Source organism: Salvia splendens, chromosome 3 (genome assembly GCF_004379255.2).
Source record: "Salvia splendens isolate huo1 chromosome 3, SspV2, whole genome shotgun sequence".
In the NCBI taxonomy this organism is placed as follows: Eukaryota; Viridiplantae; Streptophyta; class Magnoliopsida; order Lamiales; family Lamiaceae; genus Salvia; species Salvia splendens.
In genome coordinates this window covers 44,552,278-44,577,338 of record NC_056034.1, presented here as the reverse complement: position 1 = coordinate 44,577,338, position 25,061 = coordinate 44,552,278, and the positions used below count along the sequence as shown (strand labels likewise).

At 37.9% G+C, this 25,061-nt stretch overlaps 6 protein-coding genes across 9 annotated transcripts; 1 reads left to right on the top strand and 5 right to left on the bottom strand.

Annotated features, from left to right (window-relative positions):
- Positions 1–6,180: 6,180 nt before the first annotated feature.
- On the top strand, positions 6,181–7,307 carry LOC121796352 (E3 ubiquitin-protein ligase ATL42-like). The gene has a single exon (XM_042195203.1). The coding sequence runs from the start codon at positions 6,220–6,222 to the stop codon at positions 7,141–7,143; it is 924 nt and encodes a 307-aa protein (XP_042051137.1). The 5' UTR covers positions 6,181–6,219; the 3' UTR covers positions 7,144–7,307.
- A 1,917-nt stretch (positions 7,308–9,224) lies between these two features.
- LOC121796326 (protein CfxQ homolog) lies at positions 9,225–12,948 on the bottom strand. The gene is made up of 6 exons (XM_042195167.1): positions 12,715–12,948; positions 12,114–12,224; positions 11,927–12,025; positions 11,466–11,576; positions 10,962–11,390; positions 9,225–9,959 (listed from the first exon to the last, which is right to left on the bottom strand). The coding sequence occupies exons 1-6, from the start codon at positions 12,898–12,900 to the stop codon at positions 9,399–9,401; spliced, it is 1,497 nt and encodes a 498-aa protein (XP_042051101.1). The 5' UTR covers positions 12,901–12,948; the 3' UTR covers positions 9,225–9,398.
- Positions 12,949–13,269: 321 nt separating this feature from the next.
- Positions 13,270–15,159, bottom strand: LOC121796357 (protein CfxQ homolog). Its single transcript, XM_042195208.1, has 3 exons — positions 15,083–15,159; positions 14,269–14,617; positions 13,270–13,994 (listed from the first exon to the last, which is right to left on the bottom strand). The coding sequence occupies exons 2-3, from the start codon at positions 14,599–14,601 to the stop codon at positions 13,449–13,451; spliced, it is 879 nt and encodes a 292-aa protein (XP_042051142.1). The 5' UTR covers positions 14,602–14,617; positions 15,083–15,159; the 3' UTR covers positions 13,270–13,448.
- Positions 15,160–16,122: 963 nt separating this feature from the next.
- LOC121796353 (protein CfxQ homolog) lies at positions 16,123–17,388 on the bottom strand. Its single transcript, XM_042195204.1, has 2 exons — positions 16,908–17,388; positions 16,123–16,826 (listed from the first exon to the last, which is right to left on the bottom strand). The coding sequence occupies exons 1-2, from the start codon at positions 17,229–17,231 to the stop codon at positions 16,236–16,238; spliced, it is 915 nt and encodes a 304-aa protein (XP_042051138.1). The 5' UTR covers positions 17,232–17,388; the 3' UTR covers positions 16,123–16,235.
- Positions 17,389–17,532: 144 nt separating this feature from the next.
- LOC121796311 (probable glycosyltransferase At5g03795) lies at positions 17,533–20,645 on the bottom strand. The gene is made up of 4 exons (XM_042195140.1): positions 19,391–20,645; positions 19,173–19,303; positions 18,552–18,900; positions 17,533–18,459 (listed from the first exon to the last, which is right to left on the bottom strand). Exons 1-4 carry the CDS (start codon positions 20,183–20,185, stop codon positions 17,791–17,793), a joined length of 1,944 nt encoding a protein of 647 aa, XP_042051074.1. The 5' UTR covers positions 20,186–20,645; the 3' UTR covers positions 17,533–17,790.
- Positions 20,646–21,794: 1,149 nt separating this feature from the next.
- On the bottom strand, positions 21,795–24,791 carry LOC121796364 (thymidylate kinase-like). Of its 4 annotated transcripts, XM_042195219.1 has the most exons (8): positions 24,506–24,791; positions 24,363–24,426; positions 23,902–23,955; positions 23,177–23,521; positions 22,811–22,922; positions 22,649–22,708; positions 22,452–22,556; positions 21,795–22,116 (listed from the first exon to the last, which is right to left on the bottom strand). In XM_042195219.1, exons 3-8 carry the CDS (start codon positions 23,937–23,939, stop codon positions 22,000–22,002), a joined length of 777 nt encoding a protein of 258 aa, XP_042051153.1. In that variant the 5' UTR covers positions 23,940–23,955; positions 24,363–24,426; positions 24,506–24,791; the 3' UTR covers positions 21,795–21,999. The 4 variants fall into 4 exon arrangements, with proteins under 4 accessions (XP_042051153.1, XP_042051154.1, XP_042051155.1 ...); XM_042195220.1 differs by lacking the exon at positions 24,363–24,426; XM_042195221.1 differs by lacking the exon at positions 23,902–23,955 and having other exon boundaries at positions 24,506–24,789.
- Positions 24,792–25,061: the final 270 nt, after the last annotated feature.

The following is a 25,061-nucleotide window of genomic DNA, read 5'->3' as shown; positions in this document are numbered from 1 at the left end:
CCATTTACTAGGTAGTGGATGTCGTGGAGATCGTGGCGATCTTGCATGGGTCCACTATCCTGCATGAGTTAATGACTGCTTGACACCACTAAATAGATCGTGGGTGTAGTGGAGGTGGAAATCCTGCATGAGTCCACTATCTCCTAGTTCGGTCGAATACTGAGACCGAACTGCTGAATTATTGCCGAGCAGCTTTTGCCGATCTGAGAGTAGAGCTTGATGCCGACCTGAGAGCAGAGTTTGATTGGTTGGCTTTTACCGAGCTGTAGGCTGGGGCCGAACTCTTTGGTTGTGCCGAACTGAACTCTTTAGTCATGCCGGACTGATACTCTTTAGTCATGCCGAACTGATACTCTTTCTTGGGCTTTAGGCTGATGGGCTTTACTGCTGTTGGGCTTGTTTAGTACGTACTCCATCAAATACTATCATCTATTACTACCAATGTCAACATTGTTCTTTAAAACTTGAACTTGTAACAAAATATTGTTAATGTCGCTGTTTTAGATTTAGCGAACTCTTCCAATCTTTTTTGTTTTTGTATCTTTTCTCATATTATGTTTTAAGGGGGTGTAAGTTCGAGCAAAAAAACTAACTATGATAGGCATAATATTTAACTTCATGTGGAGTACAATATTCGTAGATATAATTTCTTCTGCATTATTATTTCATAACATTTCATTAAATATAATTTCTTAATTTAGTTAATCATGATTTAGATACCCAGTTATCAACTAACTTGCAAGTTGCAAATTAAAAAGACCTAATGAATATGGTATCAGAAATAGTTAGTGGGGTATTCTGCAGCTATACATGAAATAAGAAGCACTAGTTGAAACATGTCAATGAACAAAGAAATTAAGATTCATCTTTGGAGTGGATGTGTTGTTTTGTAGTTTTGATTCAATTTGTTTTATTAAGTTTTTGTGGGAATTGATTGAGTTTTATTACTTTTTATTTATCTTATTATCAAATCATGCACAATAAAAGCTTGATTTTGTTGGAAAATGTGGTTTTTGAGTTTACCAATTGTGAAGTCGTTGAAGTTGATAATAAGTATCCTCACTTGCCTTTAATATATGGATTTGAGCAAACAAATCTTCAAAAAATTTCTCTACCTTCAATATTATAGTAAACACGTTACACATAATTTAAAACCAATCAAAACCAATTCATTAAGAAATAATCGATGAAAGGAAAGTGACGGTTCATATTAATTTCAACCGTTTCACAATAGTAAACTCAACTTAATGTGACAATTAAGCCCATATTTTCCAACAAAATCAAACTCTTAGTAAAGGCTATAAAACCCAATCCAATCCTCACCAAAACTCAAAACAAATCAAATCCATTCAAAGCCACAAAACAACACATCCACACTCCAAAATGAAGCTTTCTTTGTTCATTGCCATATTTCAACTAGGGTTTGTCATTTCATGCGTCGTCGCTGCAGAGTCCCCCGCCATTTCTAATGCCGGAACTTACCAGGTCTTTACATTTTGCTAATTAATTATGTAAATCACGATGAAGAAATTATATTTAACGAAATGCGATGAAATAATAATGTAGAGCAAGCAATGGTGCGTGGTGGCACCGGGCGCAAGTGACCAGAAGCTGCAAGCTTTTTTGAACACCGCGTGCAGTCAGCTAGTGGACTGCAAAGCAATAAGGCCAGGCGGTTCGTGCTATCAACCGAATACATTGGCGAATCACGCATCATTCATTCTCAATCTAAGCTATCGCCGTTTCGGCCAGTGTGACACAGCCGTTGGCATATTTTCTATCGATGATCCTTGTAAGTTTTTTATTTTTATTTTTTTAATTTCTAGAGTACTTAGTTTAATTGGATTTTTTTTGTTGCAGCATTTGGCAGATGTCAATATCCATAAGTGAGCTCGACGTACTTTGCTTTTGCACATGGGAGGAAGAGCTTATTTTTAGTTTTAGCAATAATAGAAAGAGATGAATAAGTGAAATGAGATTGAATTATCATTTATCATGTTGATTTTCTTCCCCTGAATTCCAAATCTTACCATGTTTAACATTGTCAATTGCTGATCACTAAAGAAAATAATCACTACAAAATCAATGTATATTAGCAACAAAATCCAAGGGAGTATAATAAAATTCATGTAGCCAATACATGTCGTATTAACAACATTAGTCGATTTCTTGTATGCTCTACAACATTCTACAAGCTACATTAGATTATGCAATTAATATTATAATTAATTTGTTCCATTAAAACTTAATAACGCTTATTAAAATTCTAATTAATCACTCTGCATAGTCGTGCATTATGCGTGGCGGAAAAGTCTTGGTCTAAAAACTTTATGTTTCTTTACTTAATTCAAGAAAATATTGTACTCTCTTATCTCAATAAATACGATTCTTTTTTCCTATTTGGTCCTACACATTTTAAGTATATTAGCTTTTGATTTTAGATAATATGTATTGATACATATTTAACTCAACGTGGTTGACCATTATTTTTTTACGAAATAGTTAAATATGGATCCAAAGATTTCCTAACTACTGGATTTAATTGTTTTGAAGTCATTTTTTATTACTAAGAAACAAAAACAAAAAGGATCAATAGAGCAGTTCACTAAACCTAAAAAGATGACATTAACATTTTTTTGTTAAAAGTTGTATCAATTTAAATGTGAATAATGTTAATGCTGGTAATAACGTTAATAAACATCCCCGTTTTGATTCCTACACTCCAAGCACATGTACGCATCGCCCCAAGCCGACCCGCATTAGAATTCTTGCACTCGCATATAGAGTAAGAGAGAAAATAAAGTAATTGTATATCGTTTGAAATTAATTCCATATATAAGTACCTTACACTACAATTTAATATCGATTCAAATCCATAAATGAAAGCAAAGGCTCTTTTTGATGTTAAATCAAATCCATATATAAAAGCAAGTAAGGCAACCCTATCAATTCTCAACTTCAATCAACACCAAAACTTAAAACAAATTGAATCAAACCCTCACAACAACACATCCACTCGAAAGATGAAGCTTTCTTTGTTCACTGCCATGTTTCAACTAGGGCTTGTCGTTTCGTGTGTGTCCTCCGCCATTTCTCATGCCGGAATTCACCAGGTCTTTTCAGTTTATTCGATAACCAAGAAATTATATTTTAATAGAAATGTGATGAAATAATGCTAATACAGAGCAAGCAATGGTGTGTGGTGGCACCGGGCGCAAGAGACCAGCAGATGCAAGCTTTTTTTGAACACCGCGTGTAGTCAGCTAGTCGACTGCAAAGAGATAAGGCCAGGCGGTTAGTGCTATGAACCAAATACATTGCAGAATCATGCCTCATACATTCTCAATCTAATCTATCGTCGTAACGGCCAGTGTGACAAAGCCGTTGGCATATTTTCTATCTATGATCCTTGTAAGTTTTTTATTCAATTTTTTTATTCATAGTATTTAATATACCTGCACTACTAGGTTTAATTTGTTTTTTCTTTCTTGCAGCATTTGGCAAATGTCAATATTCATAAGCGAGCTCGATGGAGTAGTTAATGTACTCTGCAAAAAAGAACTTGTTTTAATTTTTGCAATGATTTGGAATGAATTAATAAGTGAAATGAAGTTGAATGATCATATATTGTGTTTATTTTCCTCCCCTTAACTCCAAATTATAGCATGTTTAGCATTGTCAATCGTTGATAACTCTACTGTTGGGTATCGGTGGTGCACACCCGAACTCTACATTAGTATGATATTGTCCGCTTTGGGCAAAAGCCCTCACGGTTTTGCTTTTGGGGTACTCCCCAAAAGGCCTCATACTAATGGAGTTGGGATAGCCCATTTATATGCTTGCAACTCTTGTTCATTCTCCGATGTGGGATATGGTTTGCTTCACCACAATCCTCCCCTCAAACCAAGACCACCAGACCAAGACCACATGTTTGTGCCCCATGTTACAGGTCACCACAGGTCTTGGTCGAGCTCACACACCACATCGGAGAACTTGCAAGCGCAACCCACCGAACCCCGAGCCACACAGGCCCAGCCCCTGAACCAGGGCTCTGATACCACTGTTGGGTATCGGTGGTGCACACTCGAACTCCACATTAGTATGATATTGTCCGCTTTGGGCAAAGCCCTCACGGTTTTGCTCTTGGGGTACTCCCCAAAAGGCCTCATACTAATGGAGTTGGGGTAGCTCATTTATATGGTTGCAACTCTTGTTCATTCTCCGATGTGGGATATGGTTTGCTACACCACAAACCTCCCCTGAAACCAAGACCACCAGACCAAGACCACATGTCTGTGCCCCCATGTTACAGGTCACCAGGTCACCACAAGTCTTGGTCGAGCTCACGGAGAGACATCGGAGAACTTGCAAGCGCAACCCACCGAACCCCGAGCCACACAGGCCCAGCCCCTGAACCAGAGCTCTGATACCACTGTTGGGTATCGGTGGTGCACACCCGAACTCCACATTAGTATGATATTGTCCGCTATGGGCAAAGCCCTCACGGTTTTGCTCTTGGGGTACTCCCCAAAAGGCCTCATACTAATGGAGTTGGTGAAGCCCATTTATATGCTTGCAACTCTTGTTCATTCTCCGATGTGGGATATGGTTTGCTTCACCACAATCCTCCCCTCAAACCAAGACCACCAGACCAAGACCACATGTCTGTGCCCCATGTTACATGGTCACCAGGTCACCACATATTGTCCGCTTTGGGCAAAAGCCCTCACGGTTTTGCTCTTAGGGTACTCCCCAAAAGGCCTCATACTAATGGAGTTGGGATAGCCCATTTATATGCTTGCAACTCTTGTTCATTCTCCGATATGGGATATGGTTTGCTTCACCACATCTACAAAAACTACGAGTGTTGTATGAAGTTACGTATTATACCTATCATAATTAGTTTTTTTGCTCACTTAGTGATGCATATAAAAAAAGATTAGAAGAGTTCACTAAATATAAATGAATGAGATTACCAATTTTTTTGTTACAAGTTTAAGTTTTAAACAACAAGGTGTATCTCATCAACAGGGTTGGCATGGTAGTTCGATCTCCTGTCCATGTGAATGGAGCAAATCATTTAGTACGCTAACTTTTGGAATGAGTAATTAGTCGTCTAGCCGTCGAATATGAGAGATACTTTGGGAAACAAAAAAAAAAGTTGTGTCTAATTCAAAAGTGAATAATGTTGATATTGGTAATACTAATGCACAAGATATATTAGTTCAAAAAATGCATATAAGGGAGCATATGGATAAATGTAGTAACTAAAAAACATATGGATACATGTATTACCATGACTTTTAAGAAATGCAAGAAAATGAAGATGGAAAAAGTATAGAGTATGAATCTCGTTTTTAATTTATAACTAAATATTACTCTTCCCGTCCACCATTACAAGTCGTTATTTTCCTTTTTGGTTCATCTGTCAATACTTATCCTACTTACTTACTACTTTTGATAATGAACTCCACATTTCATTAACTTATTTTCACTCACATTTTATTATAAAATTAATTTATAAAGTAGATTGAACCCATATTCCACTAACATTTTCAACTCACTCTCCATTACATTTCTTAAAATTCGCACCAAATCAAAATGTGTCAATTAATGGCAGACGGAGATAGTAATAAAATGAGTTAATGGGATATGACAATAGTCACAAAATACAATAAAAATGAAATGGATAGAATATATAGTGACAAAAATCTCAAAATAATAAAATAAGATATTTAGTGACATGTAAATAACACTTACAATACTGAGACTAATACTATGGATAACAATTTATTCATACTTACTAACCAAATATATATATATATATATATATATATATATATATATATATATATATATATATAGGGAGCGTTATTCTCCTATTCATCCCTTAGATCCTTTATTCTTCTTAATATGGGCCGTTAGATCTCATTCATCAACGGTTCAGATGATCTGCATTATTACACTATAATGGTGCATTATTAGTCGGTGTGCATTATTCAACTGAAAATCTGTATTATTAAATGACATGTGGCACCAATCTAACCGTCGGATGACAAAATAGTGGGGCTGAGATTAAAAAGAACAAAGAACAAAAGATACAAAAAGGAAATGAATACATATATATATTCTTTGAGTAGCCATATTATAAAATGTTAACCATTGTCAAATTCCCAAATTTGGATTCTTCTCCACACAAGATAACTATTGTCATAAACCATGAAGATCTCACCATTCCTCTTCCTCTTCATCTTCATCTTCTTCGTCTTCCTCCGAACCAACGCCCAAACCCCCTCCGACACCGCCCACCACCGATCCACTTCCGACGCCATCAGCAACTTCAAACCCAGCCTCGCCGTCGTCATCTCCATGCTCACCGTCATGTTCTCCCTCACCCTCTTCCTCCTCCTCTACGCCAAGCTCTGCCACCGCCCCTCCACCACCGCCGCCGTCGCCGCCACCCTCCCCCTCTCCGCCCCCGGCCTCGACAAATCCCTCATCTCCTCCCTCCCCTTCTTCCGCTTCTCCTCCCTCCTCGGCTCCCGTGCCGGCCTCGAATGCGCCGTGTGCCTCGCCAAATTCGACGACGCAGACGTCCTCCGCCTCCTCCCCAAGTGCAACCACGCCTTCCACATCGCCTGCATCGACCAGTGGCTCGAGAAAAACTCCACCTGCCCCCTCTGCCGCCGCCACGTCACCGCCGACGATCTGCAGAATCCGCCGGATTCCAATCTCGAGCTCTACGTGGAGAGAGAGGAGAGCCGCCAAGGATCCTCCAGATTCTGCATTGAGGAGGAGGAGGAGGAGGAGGAGGCGATGCCGGAGAGCATGATGCATAGATTGAACCACAAGATAGTGGTGCTGAAGAGCCGGTGGAGCAACGTGAGCTCCTCCGACATCATGCTCCTCAACTCCTCCTCGGAGGAGGACAAGGAGAGGAAATTAGGGTTTGAATCGGGCTCGCGAAATCCTGATGAAAAGAGATCCATGTCCGAAATCGTGGTTCATCCAAGATTCCATGAAGAAGTGAATGTGAGGGAGGAGAGGAGGAGAAGGGTTTGGCTACCGATTGCCACAAAAACAGTGCAGTGGTTTGCAAGTAGAGAGACAAGATCATCTCCACACTCTCAACAATTCAGGTGATCATAATTTATGTAAATCAATATTCTTTGTCTCTCTCAGCTTGAAAATATTTCTTAGGATGTGTTCTTTTTGTTTTACTGTTTGTTTCTGACTTACCATTTTTTACATGAAAAAGTCAACGAAAGGGGTGCTGTGGCCCCTCCAAATATATTAACATAAATTTTCGTAAAATAGTGTTATTTGGTCATGTTATAGCTTATTATAAAGTAGTACAGCAGTATTAGTACTTTTTAGATTTATGAAATATGCAGAAAATTTTTTATATAAACTGAACTAATTACGTTCTAGTACTACTATTCAAACATACTCACTCTGGCCACAAATAAGACTTTACTTTTTTCGGCACAAGTTTGACAAAATGTTAATTGAAATAGTTAATTGAGTGAATCTCACAATTATATAATTTTATAGTAATAAAAATTGTGAATGAGTAAGTGGGAAAAAATGAATAAAAAAAGTATGTTGCTCATCGTCCTCGACGGCGTTGAGACTTGAGCGAGTGTATGTTGTTCTTGTTGATGATTTAATATGAAAGAGAAGATAAACTAAGAGTAAGAACAAATATTCAACTATTCAATAAATAAATATAGCTTGCTGTCCAAAAAGTTGCGTGTTAATATTCCTAATCGTGATGAAATGATGCGAAATTTGAACCTAATCCTTATTATCTATTCTCTTGAACACTTTTGTCAACAAAATAAATGCTCAAAATAATTCAATAAGAACACGTCTTGTCCATGTTAGCTAATATTAGTATTACCTAATTATTGGCAGGTGTTAATGCAAATTATATTGATTCTAGTTTCCGTGTCTCGTATTTAATTTTTTTGAAAACTATATTTGAAAATGCTTCTTCACTAGTATTACTAAATAAATAAATTATTCAAATTAAGTTGAAAAAGTCAAAAATATTAGTAGTAATAAGATTCTTTTCATTTATATTTATATGATTTGTTTATTTTGAATTTAATAATTAATTTGCCTAGGAAATGGGTATAACTAATTTTCTCATATATTTAATTCCAAATTTTGACTTGAAAAAAGAAAAGAAAAAGTTGGAATGGTTGGCGTCCCGACTTAACCAAAAAATAAGTGGTCGTATTCTACTTCATACCTCTTCATTTATTACGAGTAATTTAAAAAATAAAATAACGATGATGATGTATGTGAATTGACTCTAATTATTTTCGTGGAAAAGCTTATTAGAAACAAATTAAAATACATTTAGAGGTTTGATTTTTTTTAATTTAATTAGCTGACTCGTTCAATTGCAACTTTACATCATATCCAAATTCACCAATTATATTCTCCAAATGAGGAGCTATAGTGGTGGAGTTGAGACGATCCTAATTTATAAAGAGAATAGATTTCACGTCACTTAAATTCGCAGCCTCGAAATCTTAACGTACATAAATATTTATATTGATAGGACCCCAACTTTTCTATGTAGTTATGTAATATGTTCGATATATATGCATGTCAGTATATTAGTTTCATAGCTCAATTTGCGTTTTTATTAAACCCTATGTCATAATTAATATTGGTTACATTGATGTTCTATATATGAAAATGAGACTCGACAATGCACGTATTTCCTATATAACAATTGTAGATCTTATGGACATTAATTTAGATTGGTTTATTAAGTTAATTCAAAAATGTGTTATTTGATCTTCTATTACATAGAGTGGGCAGTGATAAAATGCAAAATCATATATTTTACAAACTCCAAACTTTTCAACACATTGTGAACGCAACGTCAACACAGTGTAAAATTTCAAGATTTTGAAGTCAACACAATATCAACCGAATGTCAAACACAGTGTCAACCGTTGACATTGTGTTAATATTTTCTGTTGCTGCTATATTGTAATATATTGATATTTTTTAATGGTCCAGATCATAGTTTGGAGTTTGTATAATATTTAGAGTTTGCACTTGATTAATAAGTACATAGAGTATATACGAAGAGAAAAAATATATAACTTCGGATAAATGAATGAAAAACAAAATCTACTATTCATTTTCATTAAAATTATTAAAAATTAATTACGTGACTAATGATTTTAAAAATCTTGGAATCATGCAAACTAAATGTACAAAATAGAATAAATAACATTACACGTTATATTTATAGAAATGAAACAACACAAAATAAAGTCGAATGTTGCTCACATAACACACACATACATGGAGTTGATCTATACTTGTCTAAATCAAGATAAAAGATTCACCAACATTCACCTTCTCTCTAATTAAACCTTAACCTCATCAAGATTCAACCGCCTTACCAAATGGTCAAGACCAGCTTCTAAATCACCCAACTTTATTGTCAAAAGCTCATCACCTTTGGCCTCAAAACTAAGCCTACAATCAAGACTCTCCCTCGCATTATTGAGCATATGATCCACCAAACCCCCATTCATCCTACTCCTCATCGCCTCGCTCGTCCTCCTCTCTATAACCGAAGCAACCGCTTCAACGCCGCAGCAGGATCCGAGCCTAAACCCGAACAGCCGGCTCCTCTCGTCCCGCTTGCTCATCTTGATCATCACCATCTCCGCGAGCTCCCTGCAGCTGAAATCATCGAACTGGAAGAAGTGCGTTACGCGCCTGCAGAAGCCCGCGTTGGACGAGAAGACGCGCCTCATGGGCTCCGTGTAGCCCGCGAAGATCACGAGGAGCTCGCCGTCCTCCAGCACTGACATGATCTCTTCAAGAGCTTCCACGCCGTATTCGATGGAGTTTCCGGAGTCCGTGGGGGTTAGGCGGTATGCCTCGTCCACAAATAATATCCCACCCATCGCCTCTTCGATCTACAAATTGATAGAAAAAATCATGAAATTTGGTCTAATTCTGGTCTGCCTCTGGCATGTTAAATTAAAAAAATTCAATTATCACACGGTAAAATATTCAGGTTGGTCACATGTACTATAATAGTATATTGTTAATTCGGAGCGTATGTTTCTCAAATTGATGACGTGTCTTAGTAGGTGTTAAGTGTGTTGTCAACTACTAAGATTCTAAATATAAAGATTTAGAACCCAAATTCTGACCATGGTAAACTTTAATAAATTTTTCAATTGATTTTTAAAGTTGCAGAACAGAGGTGTATTAGGGTCCTCACAGCTCTTTAGTATCAGACATAGCACAAATCACAGCCTTTGGATTCTTTGATTAGATGGTTGTGATAAGTTACATTATTAGCCTAAGATGATACATTATTAGCCGAGCTACATTATTAGACTAAAATGATACACTATTTTACTAAAATAGTACATTATTAGCTAAGTTACATTATTAGACTAATAATCTACATTATTAGATGACACATGACATTAATCTAACTGTTAGATCACAAGATCCAATGGACTATAAGTGTTTTGATTTTGAACACTAGCTTATGAATCTGAATACATCCCTGCAGAACAGACCATAATTTGACTATAATTCATGATTTTTCGTGTGATTTTCCTTTTAACAAATCCACAAGATTTAGAGCATCATATGTTTGTACTATGCTATATCACAATCGACCTATATGTATGCTCTGACACTATATAAGAAATGAGAGTTATCCAAGTTATGTACCGACAACATAATCATTACCAAGTCGATGTAAACAAACTAGAATTCATGTTTTTCGTGTGATTTTCCTTGTAACAAATCCACAAGATTTAGAGCATCATATGTAGTATTCTAATATCACAATAGACCTATGCATGCTCTGATACCATATTAGAATAGAGAGTTATCCAAGTTATGTACCGACAACTGAATCATTACCAAATCGATGTAAAGTGTAAACAGACAAATACCTTTGTCCTCGTCTTGGGACCGGTTTGGCCGAGAAATTCCCCGACCAAATCTGATCGTTGCACCTCGGTTACTTTGTCCGAAGACAGAACCCCCAAAGAGCAGAGTAGTTTTCCTAGGATTCTTGCAACTGTAGTCTTGCCTGTGCCGGGGTTCCCGAGGAAAGCCATATGAGGGGCTTTCCTCGGCCCGAGGTCTACGCCCATAGCGCGACGCTTCTCGTCCAAGAGCATCCCTTTAGCCCATTTTCGAAGCTGCGCCTTCAGCTCGTCTAACCCTACAATCTTCGATAGCTCGAGGTTGAATTCATCCATCTTCCCCTTCATTCCACACTCCTCATAGTCCTTTGGCTCTTCCACAATTTGGCAGAGTAGCCTCAGTTCATCGTTTTCGACTCCGGATGGAAGGTAGTTGAATGGAATCATCCCTTCCTGCCCACAAAAACCCTAACATTGATGATTCATGTAATGAAAGAAACATCATGTATGAATAAAAAGATAACATACATCATCTTCTGCTGAGAAATCAGCATTGTATTCATACAGCGTCTTGACAACCGAGTTGTCGCCGGACGTCAGCGCATAACCAACCGTGAGATGCAACGGAGTCATCGAGTTCTGATTCCGACAAATTCACCGGTTAGTCATAAACATATAGGGGGCATAAAAACATGAATTTTAGTCAAATTCTGGTATGTCCTGCAACTTTGAAAAACAATGCGAAAAGTCATGAAATTTTGATTTGTTCGCAGCTACCTAGAGTAAAGTATTTGGTCTAATCATACAGAATATGACATCGTTTGGTAGAAAAGCATCAATAATAGTATTACACATATGTAGGCGACCGAAATTTTTCTAGGTTGGATAACTGCAGAATCCAAATTTCATTATTTTCGGTCATGGGATGAACCTGAATTTGACCAAATTTTATGAATTATCAGCCAAATTTGATGAGGTAGGTGATGTACATTGGTTCTGGCTTCGATGTTGGCTCCGTGTTGAAGAAGTGTCGCGACAGCGTCATTGAATCCATTCTTGGCTGCCTCGTGCAAAGGGGTCTCTCCGTACTGAGGTGCAGAAACGTAAGAATCAAACGATGTACATTAAAATCTTTTTGTTTTAAGACAAGGGGATAAGGTTTGATCATAAACGTACGACATTCTTGGCTTCTAACTCAAGTGTCACTGATCCTTTCCACTCCAACAAATACTTGAGTATATCAATTCTATTGTGACCAGCGGCAACGTGTAATGGCGTTTGAATCAACTGCATCAAACAAAATTACTCATCACAAAATCTATTGCTGATAAGAGGGGATTATGTACGATCCAAATACAAGAATGTAGTACATTTTAGATTGTACGGGGCTAAGTATAGTTCGTAAACAATTTGGTGATAAGAGGAGTCACTCAGTAGTTATTTAAGTTAATCTAATTTATAATACAACTAACATGTGAATGTCTCAAAAGTTTGTAGATATGTTAATATTTGAACAGAATCACTCGTGCCTTGTCATCACCGTCATCACATTGGACTCGAACACGTGGACTGCTCTCTTCATCTCTTTTACTTTAAATTGATCCTTTATTTTTCTCTACCACACATGATTCCATCTTCCTAAAATTTCATTATTAATTACATCACTTATATAAGAGAATTTACTCTCTCAACATGAATCATGGTTGTATGTCTCAAATTGGTATACAAATACAATAATAAATAGAGAGGGAGTGAGTAGAAAAAAGAAAAAACTTACAAAAATGCTCCTTTGGTTTAGAGAAGAAGGATCTTGGGTGAGTAGCCTCTGCACGCCGGTGAGATCTCCGGACTCCACGCAAGCATGAATGCTAACAACCGGAGCCGGCGTGGGATTCGTATTTCCTCCACCACCGGCGGCGGAAGATGGCTTTGTCTTAGCCTTATTCTTGTCCTGAATCCTCATGCTTTATTACTTGTATATCAAAAAATAGCAAGATATTAAGAGAAAATATTTAGGAGAATAATTAATAAGGCCTTTGGATCTGTGGGTTTGGGTCAATACTTCTCCTATGGCAAAATGTCAACTTTCATTTTATTATTAGTACAAGTTTTACAGCCTAGACTTTGCCCACCCCCATTATAGAAGTCAATATCTGATTTATATATGTGCAAATTGTAGGTAATTGGTGACCACTAACCAATAATTTAATCCAACTTACATCGTAGAAAAAAAAATACTACAAATAAAAGAAAAAACTGAGTTTTTTTCTTTAGTTCCATTTTTTGACAATTGAATCTGCTCTAGAGTCTCATGTTTAGTAATGCCCGAACTCCTTCTCGATACACTTCTCATGTATCGAGGAGGTAAGAAATTTAGTCCAAAAATACCCAACGTCGTATTCGCTAGTGGTACGTGACCAATAGCATATCATTAGCGTCGATACACAAATTACTTTAAATATTTCCGAAACAAAGTTTAAAAAATGCAACAACCTAATTGGCCTCGTCTCTCTAGTCAAGGTCCAACCGCGCCAACTGGTCGAGACCGGTCTCCAAATCCGGCAGCGTGATGGTGAATAGCTCGTCGCCACTGGCCTCAAAATCGAGCCTCAAGTCGAGATTATCTTTCGCATTGTTAAGCATATGATCCACCAAACTCCCATTAATCCTATTCCTCACCTTCTCGCTCGTCCTCCTCTCTATAACCGAAGCAACCGACTCAACGCTGCAGCATGAGCCGAGCTTAAACCCGGACATCCGGCTCCTCTTTCCCTGCTTGCTCATCTTGATCAGTAGCATCTCCGCGAGCTCCCTGCAGCTGAAATTGTCGAACTGGAAGTAGCACGCCACGCGCCTGCAGAAGCCCTCGTTGGAAGAGAAGACGCGCTTCATGGGCTCCGAGTAGCCCGCAAAGATCACGAGGAGATCATCATCCTCCATAGCTGACATTATCTCCTCCAAAGCCTCCACGCCGTATTCAGTGTGCTGGCCCGAAGTTATTGGTGCTAGACGGTATGCTTCGTCTACGAACAAAATCCCGCCCTTTGCCTCCCTAATCTAGTAAGTACAATTTTAGGAGACGTTGTTTAGTGTATTAAGTAAAGCAACAAAATATAATTAGATTGTATTAATAGAGAGAACATGGTAAATAAAATATTAATAATGATGGTTTAGTTTTCTTTAAAAAATATACAAATGCAATATTTTTAGTGGAACAGATTAAAAATGATGATAGTTGAATGTATTGATTATGGTTTAGTATTCTTTAGAAAAATATGAATGCGATATTTTTAGTGAGACAGATTAAAAAAGAATGGTTGAGGTATATTACCTTCTTCCTAGTTTTTGGGCCAGTTTCGCCGACATATTGGCCGACCAAATCCGTTCGTTGCACCTCGATTACTTTGTCGGAAGACAGAATCCCTATAGAAGAGAGCATTTTTCCTAGGATCCTTGCAACGGTAGTCTTGCCTGTGCCGGGGTTTCCTAGAAACGCCATGTGGGGGAGTTTTCTTCGGCCAAGGTCTACACATATGGCGCGGCGCTTCTCGTCCATGATCGTGCCCTTGGTCCATTTTCGAAGCTGCACCTTGAGCTCCTCTAACCCTACTATCGTCGATAGCTCCAAATCGAAATCATCCATCTTCCTTTTCATCTCGTCCATTCGATTTCTCTTTAGCCTTTAATGAACGTATGCAAATGAACAGAAATTAGGATTAGAAGTCCATAATCCATATCAACATTTTATTTCTTTCCATAACTAATGGTTCAATTTTTTTAATTTTGATATACCTATAAAAATTAGTCTACTTTTCCGTTTTTGGTAACAAGACCATGAAAATCTGTAACGTCGCCAGAACTAAATAATTTAAAGTTCCAATATTAAGAACTGGAGAAACTCAACTTAGAAGAAAAAAAAATTACCCATCAATAAATCTGATCAAGCAAACTAAATTATCTTTGTACTTGAAAACAAATCAAGATCAAAATGAATCAATTAAGCAAACAATTCGATTTTATAGATTATGAATTGAACTAAGCGATTCATTATGCACAAATCTAAAACACTGAGCTATTGAAGTAAAACGCATTGAAATCAAATAACAAAAACATAATATAATTAATTAGATAAATTAAAATGTCACCAGAAATTCAAAGTCGACGAAGATTCAATTCTTTCTCCAAGTTTTGTGAAGAAAAAATATCATCAACTCTCTCTCTCTCTCTCCTACTAATCCTAGCCGCCAAGAATAAGTTTTGTGAAGTAAAAATATTAAGCAAAACAATCTACTATATATTGAAAACCTACTGCTAATCCCTCAAAAGGTGGAGTGTTAAGTAACATATTATTATAGCGTATCTCTGAATGACTCAAGTCCTTTCATGGGCTTACGAAATTAAACAACAAGGAAAGAGATGAATGAGCCATTTGTTAGAGTTCAGATGTTTATAAATAATTAATTTGATTTCTTTAATTAGGGTTTTTTGAAATTTGTTAAGTTGTTTGGTATTTATTCTTTTCTTAATTAATTGGAATTAGTATTGAAAAATTGTTGACCAATATTAATCGCTTCAATATTCTTTTCTTTTACCATTTTATGATGTTTTCTTTTAGTTTATTTTCTCTCTATTTAAGTTTTATTTTTTCTTATTTTCAAGATTTTCTTTGCTTATAGTATAAAGATTTTATTGTTGGACAAATTGGTGGAGGGACTGTGGCTTCGGGTAACAACTAATAAATGTGTGAGTAACTTGATCGATCTATTGATTAATTGGAGATAGCGAGAAGAATTGTGAATGTCAAGCATAGGAGGCATGTCATGTCACTATACAAACATGCATCATAAACACATCATAAACAACGCCTATCAATACAAATTTATCGAAAAAGTTAGTAGCATGTGTGTCCTACTTTTATAATACTCCATATTAGTTTTATAGAGTAATGAGAATGAGTAATGAGATGTATCCTTCATGCGTTAATAATTAATTTTTACATATAACTTTAATTTTGGTTAATTATTTCTCTCAATTACATGATGTTGATAAAAAAAAAGTAGAATGTACAAGACGAGTATGAAGTCCAAATTGGAATATCTTATTATCAACAAAGGAGTAAACTATCCCCCAAGTTGATTACTATGGCTTGTGTAATTTGTCATTTCATTAACCAAAACGTACGATATGTGGCAATTAACATTCTTCAATAAAATTAGACATATGTAATGTCTTGAATCAATGAAGCAAGTGCAATGTAGTCTCTTTTAAGTTATTCAAGTTGTTCCTTTTCAACATTTATTACAATTCGATTTTCCAACACGACCTCGTCTCCCTAATAGCATTCAACCGCGGCACCCGCACAGACTGATCAAGGCCGGCCTCCAAATCCGCCAACGTGATGATCAAAAGCTCATCACCCTCGGCCTCAAAACCGAGCCTCGAATCAAGATGATCCCTACCATTGTTGAGCATATGATCCACCAAACGCCCATTCATCCTACTCCTCATCTCCTCGCTCGTCTTCCTCTCTATAAGCGAAGCAACAGCTTCAACACTGCAGCAAGAACCGAGCCTCAGCCCGAACACCCGGCTTCTCTCATCCTGCTTGCTCATCTTCAACATCAGCATCTCCGAAAGATCCCTGCAGCTATAATCATTGAACTGGAAGAAGTGCTCCACCCATTGGCAGAACCCTTTGTTCGATGAGAAAGCAACCTTCATAGGCTCCGTGCAGCCAGCGAAGATCGCAAGGACTGTGCCTTCCTCGCCCGCTGACATGATCTCATCCAAAGCTTCCTCCCCGTATGCAATGTACCTTCCTGAAGTGTCTGAAGGGGATAGGACGTGTGCTTCGTCTATGAACAAGATCTTACCCCTTATATCTCGAATCTACAGTTGATGTTCCGTCTACGCAAAGTCAAAATGCTTTTTTATCGACTTGCCATAATTAAAGACAAACAGATACACTACCTTTTTTACAGTCTTTTGCCTGGTTTCATGGTAACGTTCGCTGACCAAATCCGTTGGTTCAACCTGGGTTACATTGGCGTGAAACAGAAACCCTACAGAGTAGAGCAGTTTACCTAGGATTCTTGCAACTGTGGTCTTGCCGGTGCCGGGGTTTCCCAGAAACGCCATGTGTGGGAGGTTTTTGCAGCCGAGCTTTACTCCCATGGCACGGCGGCTCTTGTCCAAGAGCATGCCCTTGCCCAATTTCCGGAGATGCGCCTTCAGCTCGTCCAGTCCTATGATCTTCGCCAGTTCAATTTCCAATTCATCCATTGGCCCTGTCATTCTCAGTGTGGTATTCGATCACTCTGAATTGCTCTTGCTTTTATTCTGGAGGACTTCAGGCTGGATTTAATGTCAGTGACTTTTGACCTTTCGGTTGGTCGTAACCGCCATTAGTTTTATGAGACGTATTAATGGCGAGGTCTTCCATATTCCTCATAGGTGAAAATCCCATTGATAAACCTAACTAATAGGTAGAGACGCTTCCTAGCTCTCTAACTGATAGGTCAGGAGTTCAAGTCACGTCGAATGCGTGAGTGTGGGTGTGTGTTAGTCGTAATTCAAAAAATTCTAAAACGATACATTCACTTCAATTGGTAAGACGTTTCCACTCCGCCATCAAAACTACATATTTATATAGTACAACACAAAACAAGCACAATAGATTATATACAAGAAAGCTACTTGCTGCATAAGGCTAAATACTACTCTATAAGTTCACATCTCAATATTAACACAAATTACATTCCTACACTTGCAATTTGCAGAGCAGCATAGAGAAGACGAGTGAAGGCGTACCTTGATCGCTTGTTGCAACATTCGTAGGCGAGCAGAGAGGCTGTTACCTCGACTTGATCTGAAAAACTCGATTGTACCAGATTGAATGAAGGGTCATGTGGAAGAGGTCGTACTTGACGGGACTAGCATGCCACAGGAAGTGCTTCTGAACCCTCCGGACATTGAGTTGCATGTCGAGATATTTCTTCTCAGGGATGGAGACAAGTATGTCTTTCAAGTTTGGGACGTCCTTCTCGGCAATAATCATTGAGAACGCGTCCCAGTTGAAGACCTCAAAGAAGGGAGGCACAAAGTTATCGGATATTATGACCGGCACACACTCATAAAAGATGGCTTCGACTATCCTCGGGCTGTTGACTTCATATCCCTTTGGGCAGATGCAGTACTTGCTGCTTTTCATTTGAGCGATGTAGTTCATTTTGCTGGGGACACCGGGTGGCATTTGTCCGAGTATTTTCATATCGGGATCCTTGTCTTTCCAGTACTTGAGCAGGATCGGACGAAGATAGCCGTGCAGACTCCCAGCATAGAAAGCGAGGATGTGTCTCTGTGATGGTGGCTTTCCTCCAAGATCTCTAAGCGGGTTTCTGGCAGATCGTACATATGTTTCTGGAAGGGAGACGTCACGTCCTATCTTGAAGCTCATTGTTACATCAGCATTGCAAAGGGCTTTCATGCAGTGCTCCATATGGTGTCTCGTCTCGTATGGAGCCTGTACAACAATATGTAGAAAAAATTTCAAATGAAAACAGAGAAAACGTTTAAGAGTTTATGGAAAAATAAAGGAGAGAGAGAGAGCATTACCCAGTCATGGCAGGCAACAAGAAAGTGGTCAGCTCCACCAGTTCTGTTCCAGAAACGATACTTTGCTGCGATCTTTTCTGAATAATTCCTCAAATACTGTCGTAAATTGGTCCGGTTGTGGGAATTGCGCACATAAAGTGTGTGTTCAAGCATCCGTGAACTGAATGGCATGTAGAACAGATGAGCCTTCCTAGGATCTTTCACAACAAAACGATTCTTTCGTTCCATTAGTTTCATAAACCACCCTTCGGATGCATACAGTCCTTTCAGTATTGGTTGATGAAAGATGGGCTTTTCGCCTTCCTTGTATACATATACCTTTAGTACGCGTTCCATGAGTTCGTAACTCCTGATAGTTACAAAACCAATTTTACAAACATAGTAGAAATACAGAGGTGGCAAAAAAGAAGAAATTTATTTATCTTCAGCATTCGTTACTACTAAACATTTTATCATCTATACTTGTCTTAATTCGAATTATAACATTCGATTTCGTTCTCAGTTTAATAGCCTATGAAAAATGCTTCCCATACACAAGCATTGTATATAGTGCACATTATAAGAGGAAAAAAGCAACAAAATGCTCTTTCAGATAATTTACTGAAAATTATAAGTTCTAACCTTTTGAACATAGATATATTTCGAAACAGAGGAGCATGCAATTCCCGGTCATTCTTCAAGAAGGGAGCATTCTCAATCCTCGTCTTCGCTGCTAAAATTTCCTGGTCACGATCAGAAGCCCATCTCGGTCTCTACAGTCCAAACACAAAAAAGTTCATACATCAGCTGGAGTGAAAATCAAAGACATTAGCTCTACTTACATCAAGAGAATGACATACCATTGCACGTGAACGAGCACGATGGCGGACTAACAAATGTTCCATCTCATCTATAGGTGTTACAGTTTTAGGTGGCATGTCACATCTCATCTTCTTCTTAGCAGACTTATTAGGCACCGAGGAACCGTTGTTAGGAAGAACTGAACCATCAGAAATTCTTGATCCCGATTCTGGTTTTTCCCCAACAACAGAACCAATCAACAAAGGTTTATCTAAAGAGACAACGGGAGTTAGCAAAACAGATCCGTCCGTGACCTTCTCTTGAATCCCACCAGTTCTAGACTCTAACATAACCCCAGAGCTTGCCTTTTCAAGCTGAGTGTTGTTATCCACTGTAAACCCCTCTTCTAAGTCTACATCCACATCATCTAAGGCTTCATCCTCGACAAAATCAACATCTTCATCCGTTCCATCGCCATCTAAACCAGAATCCATCTTCTCTTTCCCATTCTTCTCCTTAGACTCCTTCTCATCTTCGGCATTTACACGCGTGTTGTAACCTTCCGTGCTCTTCACTCCTCTAACCAACAGAGACTGCTCATTTTCCAAATTCAACACACCAGAAACATGAACCTTGTCATCAATCAAACTCTCAACAGCAGAGTCCTCAAGCGACGGGGTAACAACAACAACATTTTCACTCTTTTCATTGGGCAGCATCGACATCAGCGCGTTCCCATACGGAAGCATCAAAGATTGACATAACAAATGGGTCAAAGCAACCATTCCCACAATGATCACCCATTTCCTTTTCTCAAGCAACTGAATTTTAACAGAACGATCCATTTTACACATGAAAAACACCCTAATTCTACTCAATCATAGCCCCTAACTCTTAAATGAAAGGACTAAACTCTTCAATTCGTGAATTCCAGCTACCATTACCACTTAAAGCTAAGAAATTGCAAGAGAAACTGACTCAAACCGGACATTAAAACCCACAGGCATATAAAAATTCAATCTTGATCACACAATAAAACCCAAAATCAGCAATTTCGGGAGGGGGAAACTTTAGTTATCTGCCATTAACTGTGCTCAAACAAGCAGCAGAAACATGAGTTTATACTTGAAAAAAAGGTGTGAAATTGTGGGGAATGGAGGGGCGGAAGCTCACGCAGTGAAAAGAAGAGAGAGAAGCAACAGTGGTGAGAAGAGTGAAGCTTGCGAAGTGTCGGCGACCAGAGTGGTCCAAGCTTTCACGAGTTCCATCTTTTTAGTGGAAACCATCCCCTGCTCCTACAATAAGTATGGCGTTAAAGCAATCATTTTTCTAATATTTATGTTTTTGTGGCCCCAAAAAAATTTACAAATTATATATAAATAAAAAAAAAGTCAATATCAATTTCAAAGTTAAACTATGTCCGTTATTTTATTTTAAATGTCCTCAATTATGAGAAATATTTATTTAAATTTTAAAATATCAAAAGTTCTACATCTAATTCCAGTTTTCAGAATATTTATATGGTTTAGGGTTTATGGATGCTTGGTTGATGTTAACATCCAGCTATAGCTCCATCTTTTATATGATCCCGGTCGCATATGCGCAAATGCCCCTAGTTTTTCCAAATCCATCGGGGCTTATGGATGCTTGGTTTTGTTTTAGGACCACTTATTATGCGCCTCACTTGCCTACACGGGGGCTGAGAACAAATCCCAACTGAGCACCCCATCGGCTCGGAACTTCAGTATCTCAGTCGCCCGTGCATTTGGGTCCCTAATTTTCCAAGCCTGTCAGTATAATGATTAAGAATAACGATAAACTATGCCTCTTACCATGCCCACGCCAATCACGTCTCCGGGCATGGCTAGTGTCGTGTGCCACCCTAAGACATCTTTGGCTCTAGAACCTCAGTGTATCTTCAAACAGTCACCTCCCCCATTTTTCCTCAATCAGGGTACTCTTTTTCCTCTTGGGGATTTTTCCCATTTGGGTTTTGCCCCAAGAGGTTTTAATGAGGCCCGCCCTCCACCGCTGTAGGGTCTTTGTTTGTGGTTTCGGGATAGACCCGGACTATCCCACATGGGTATGCCTATGTTTCCGTGTAAAATACATGGCAAGGACGTTTGTCTAAGCCATTAGGCTGGCTAGGATCCACTACTTAAACTATGGTTTCTCAGATTTGCTATTGTAATCTGGCTTAGTACAAGCCCTTAGGTATGCCCAAGTTCACTTGTATTGTGTTACTTCCCCCTCCCTGGCTCGCTAGCCTCGGCTAGTTGGCTGTATTGGGTGTAAATTTCTTTTAGTTATAAAATTTATTGATTCATAAATAAATAAATAAATAAATAAATAAATAAGAATATTTACATGGTCTGTGGACTATCACTGTAATTTTTAGAAAATAATATATACCACAAATTACGTCGTTTTGTGCCTTCAAATTAAAAGAAAAGATAAATCTGGTTTTCTTGAATTATCCTTCATTAGGAATGTAAAATCACACTCATAAGAACCATCACATACACTCAAGATAATCTTTTGTGTTACATTAAACTAATGATATACCTGTGTAAAAATAAAACAGAGTGATATCAAGTAATCATACATTCAAGCCAAAATCCAAGCCTATATGTTATATAAATTCAACTCCACAAAACTGCATAAACATCTATTTTGGCCACAGCTCTGAGAGAGGCTTCCCTTCTCCGCATGTCAGAACACATTCCATAACAGTCTCTCTCAGTTGTTTCTCAACATCTTCGATTGGGAGGGTAGCATCGATTATCTATAATGAAGGAGACAATATTGAACCTTAATTAATCAACATCCTAACATCATTTAATTGTAATAGGAGTAGAATTGACAGCATATTCCTACGTGTTTTTCAATGTTCACAAGCAAAAATGCAAGACACATCAATACTACATAAGGACCAAGAGTGTTCTTTAATTTAACTGTGTCAGTTCCGAATTTGGTTTCTGACATAAAGTTTATCTATAGCAGGAATTGTGTATGATTTGATCAGGCATACCTAAAATTTCTTTAACAACCCATCGTTCTAGAGTAACATATGCATAAAAAAAATAAAGTGTATTGATAATCAAAAGGAAAACGTGCTACCTTCCATGTGGCATCACGCAGTGTCTTGTATGATTCAGCCACTCTTTTCTGAAACTCGAGCTTCTCATACCTCTCACCTCCATAGCCTCCTCTTTCAGCAGCTTGCTAAGAATTTTCAAGTAAGCTCAAGTCAATCTTGAAACAGCAAACTTAGATTATATAATAAACTGGTGCTATTTCAAATGTGAAAACTCTACCTCTGGTGATATTTCAAGGTATACAACTAGATCTGGAGCTAGTAATCCTATCTCTGGAGCCTGCAAAGATATATGACATTCAAGTTAAATGAGTTTTGAAACACACGTAGTCTCATAATGATTTTGGCAATCACAATAAATATGCATTATATAGAATACCACCTTGCACCAGTCCATATCAAGTCCTTTGGCAGATGAGAAAGCAACCCCAGAAAAAGAATAACGGTCAACAATAAGTGTGGTTCCACTCCTCAGCTTTGACTCCATCAGTGATCTAAGGCCAAAAAGTCGTGGAGTAAGTTTACAACCTCATAGGAAACATCACATATGTTGGAGTTCAGCTAGATATAAAGAAAAGTTTTGTGATTCATTTTTTAGTTTTTCTGAACAAGTTTTGCGTACATAACAAATTTCTATTCATCTTAATAATAGAAACCTGACACACACTTCAAGAAATTTCAGAATCTATTCCCCGATACAAGTACTGTGAGAACCAATTGACCTTGAAAAAAACAAGTAGAAGCTAACCTCTTCTCCCAGCGATTTGCACTGAAGAGTAGATGGATTGCACGATCGTCCAAATGAGAATCGTTGGCTAGATAAGATGATATCATTTGTCCTACACCCGTGTTTCTATCAGGAAATCTCCATGATTCAACTGCATGGCCTGACTTTTCCAGGGAAGATAGCAATCTACTGCACTGTGAGGTCTTTCCACAACGATCCAGACCTTCTAGAACAATTAATGCACCCCTTGAATCACTCTTTTTACTGCCTTCCATGTGAATCTTTCTTAACGAGCACTTAGACAAATACACAGTAGTGCCACAAGAACTTAGTGACTGTCGCACTGATGCTCCTCTTGCCAAACCTCTGGAAGATATGATATACCATTTAATGTAAATACTTTTATCCCAAAAAATATACATCAGATATTGAAATAAAACTCTGATATTTCGGAAGTAGCTTATTAACCCCCCCACAGACTAATACAACCAAAATTTCAAAAGTAGATGTGCTATAACATCCATGTAGTTTAAACAAGTTCAAATGCTTCATCTTTAAAATCAGTAGTGTATAACCTTGAGTTGGAAATTGGCATATTATTTATCATTCTCATGAAAAATCAAGCACAAACAAGTATGGAAAATCTGAATACACGTGCGCCGCCCGTCAATGCATTTCAACAAACAACTTGCAACCACTAGACTAACTAGTATAGAACGGAGCAAATTGGAAGTGGTCGAACTTACATAGCCTTAAATAAGTTGAAATGGCAAGCATTTGTCATGTCCTATCGTGAAAACCTACACATAACAGCCCATTTCAGAAATTAACAACTTTCACTGGCTTTGATGATCGGCTTAACTAAAATTATCAAATAAATTGATCCAATTCCGCGAATGTCCCTAGTTCAATTCAATAACCCTATGTATGGTTTAAGTCTTTAAGACTTCCATCCATACCTTAATTTTCTAGAATCAGGCAAACAAAAACTTGTTCTTCAACCGAAGCTAAGGGCAACTCCAACCATACTGGAAAACCCATTTTTCCAGTTAAAATTACCACCAACCATACACCAAAACACATCCCAAATCCCCCATTTTTGCGTTTTTTGAACAGTAGATACCCAAATTTGTGAAAAATTACAAAACAGTAGAAAGGGAATTTTAAGTTTTATGCTTAACGGCAAACAACAAATCCACTAATTCACCTGAAGACGCTGCAGTTTCAGAAAATCCAATCCTAACAACACGCGAATTGTGGACCTACAGCAGCTGTTTGAAAGGGAGAAAACGATATCGAGGTTTAAATTAAAAATAGTATATATAAGGCTGAAGGGTGAAGAATACTAACCGTGAGTTACAATTCCTTGCAATCAACTATCGGAAATTGCTCAACACAGCTACTTTAAACCAGAGCTTCGAAATGGGCAAATGAAATGAAAACTGAATGAGGGCTCCAGCCAAAAAAAATAGGACAAATTGCAGTTTTGCCACTTTCCCGCCAAAAACAATTCTCACATTTTTCCACCCAAAACTTTTGGTGGATTAGCTAGTGATGCGTGGTTACCGATGGTGCGTTTTGTGCATGTTGACGGGGTCTGTTCTATGGTGTTTGCTCACTTTCACAATGTGAGATACCGAGTAATAATGCATCGTTTTTTGTTTAATAATGATCATCGTCTCTTGGATAATATACATCTTGCTTGCGTTATTTTTTTCATTTTGACTCCAAGTTATAAAGAGCACATCTTCAACGCGAACCTCGATGTTTTATAATGTATATATACTCCTATAAATTTTGTATAGAATCATAACATAGCAATACACTTTCATATAAGGTGTGTTATAATTTGAGGGTATAAGTAAAAAGTAATCCACCTAAATTACACTATAATTAATCCAAGAAT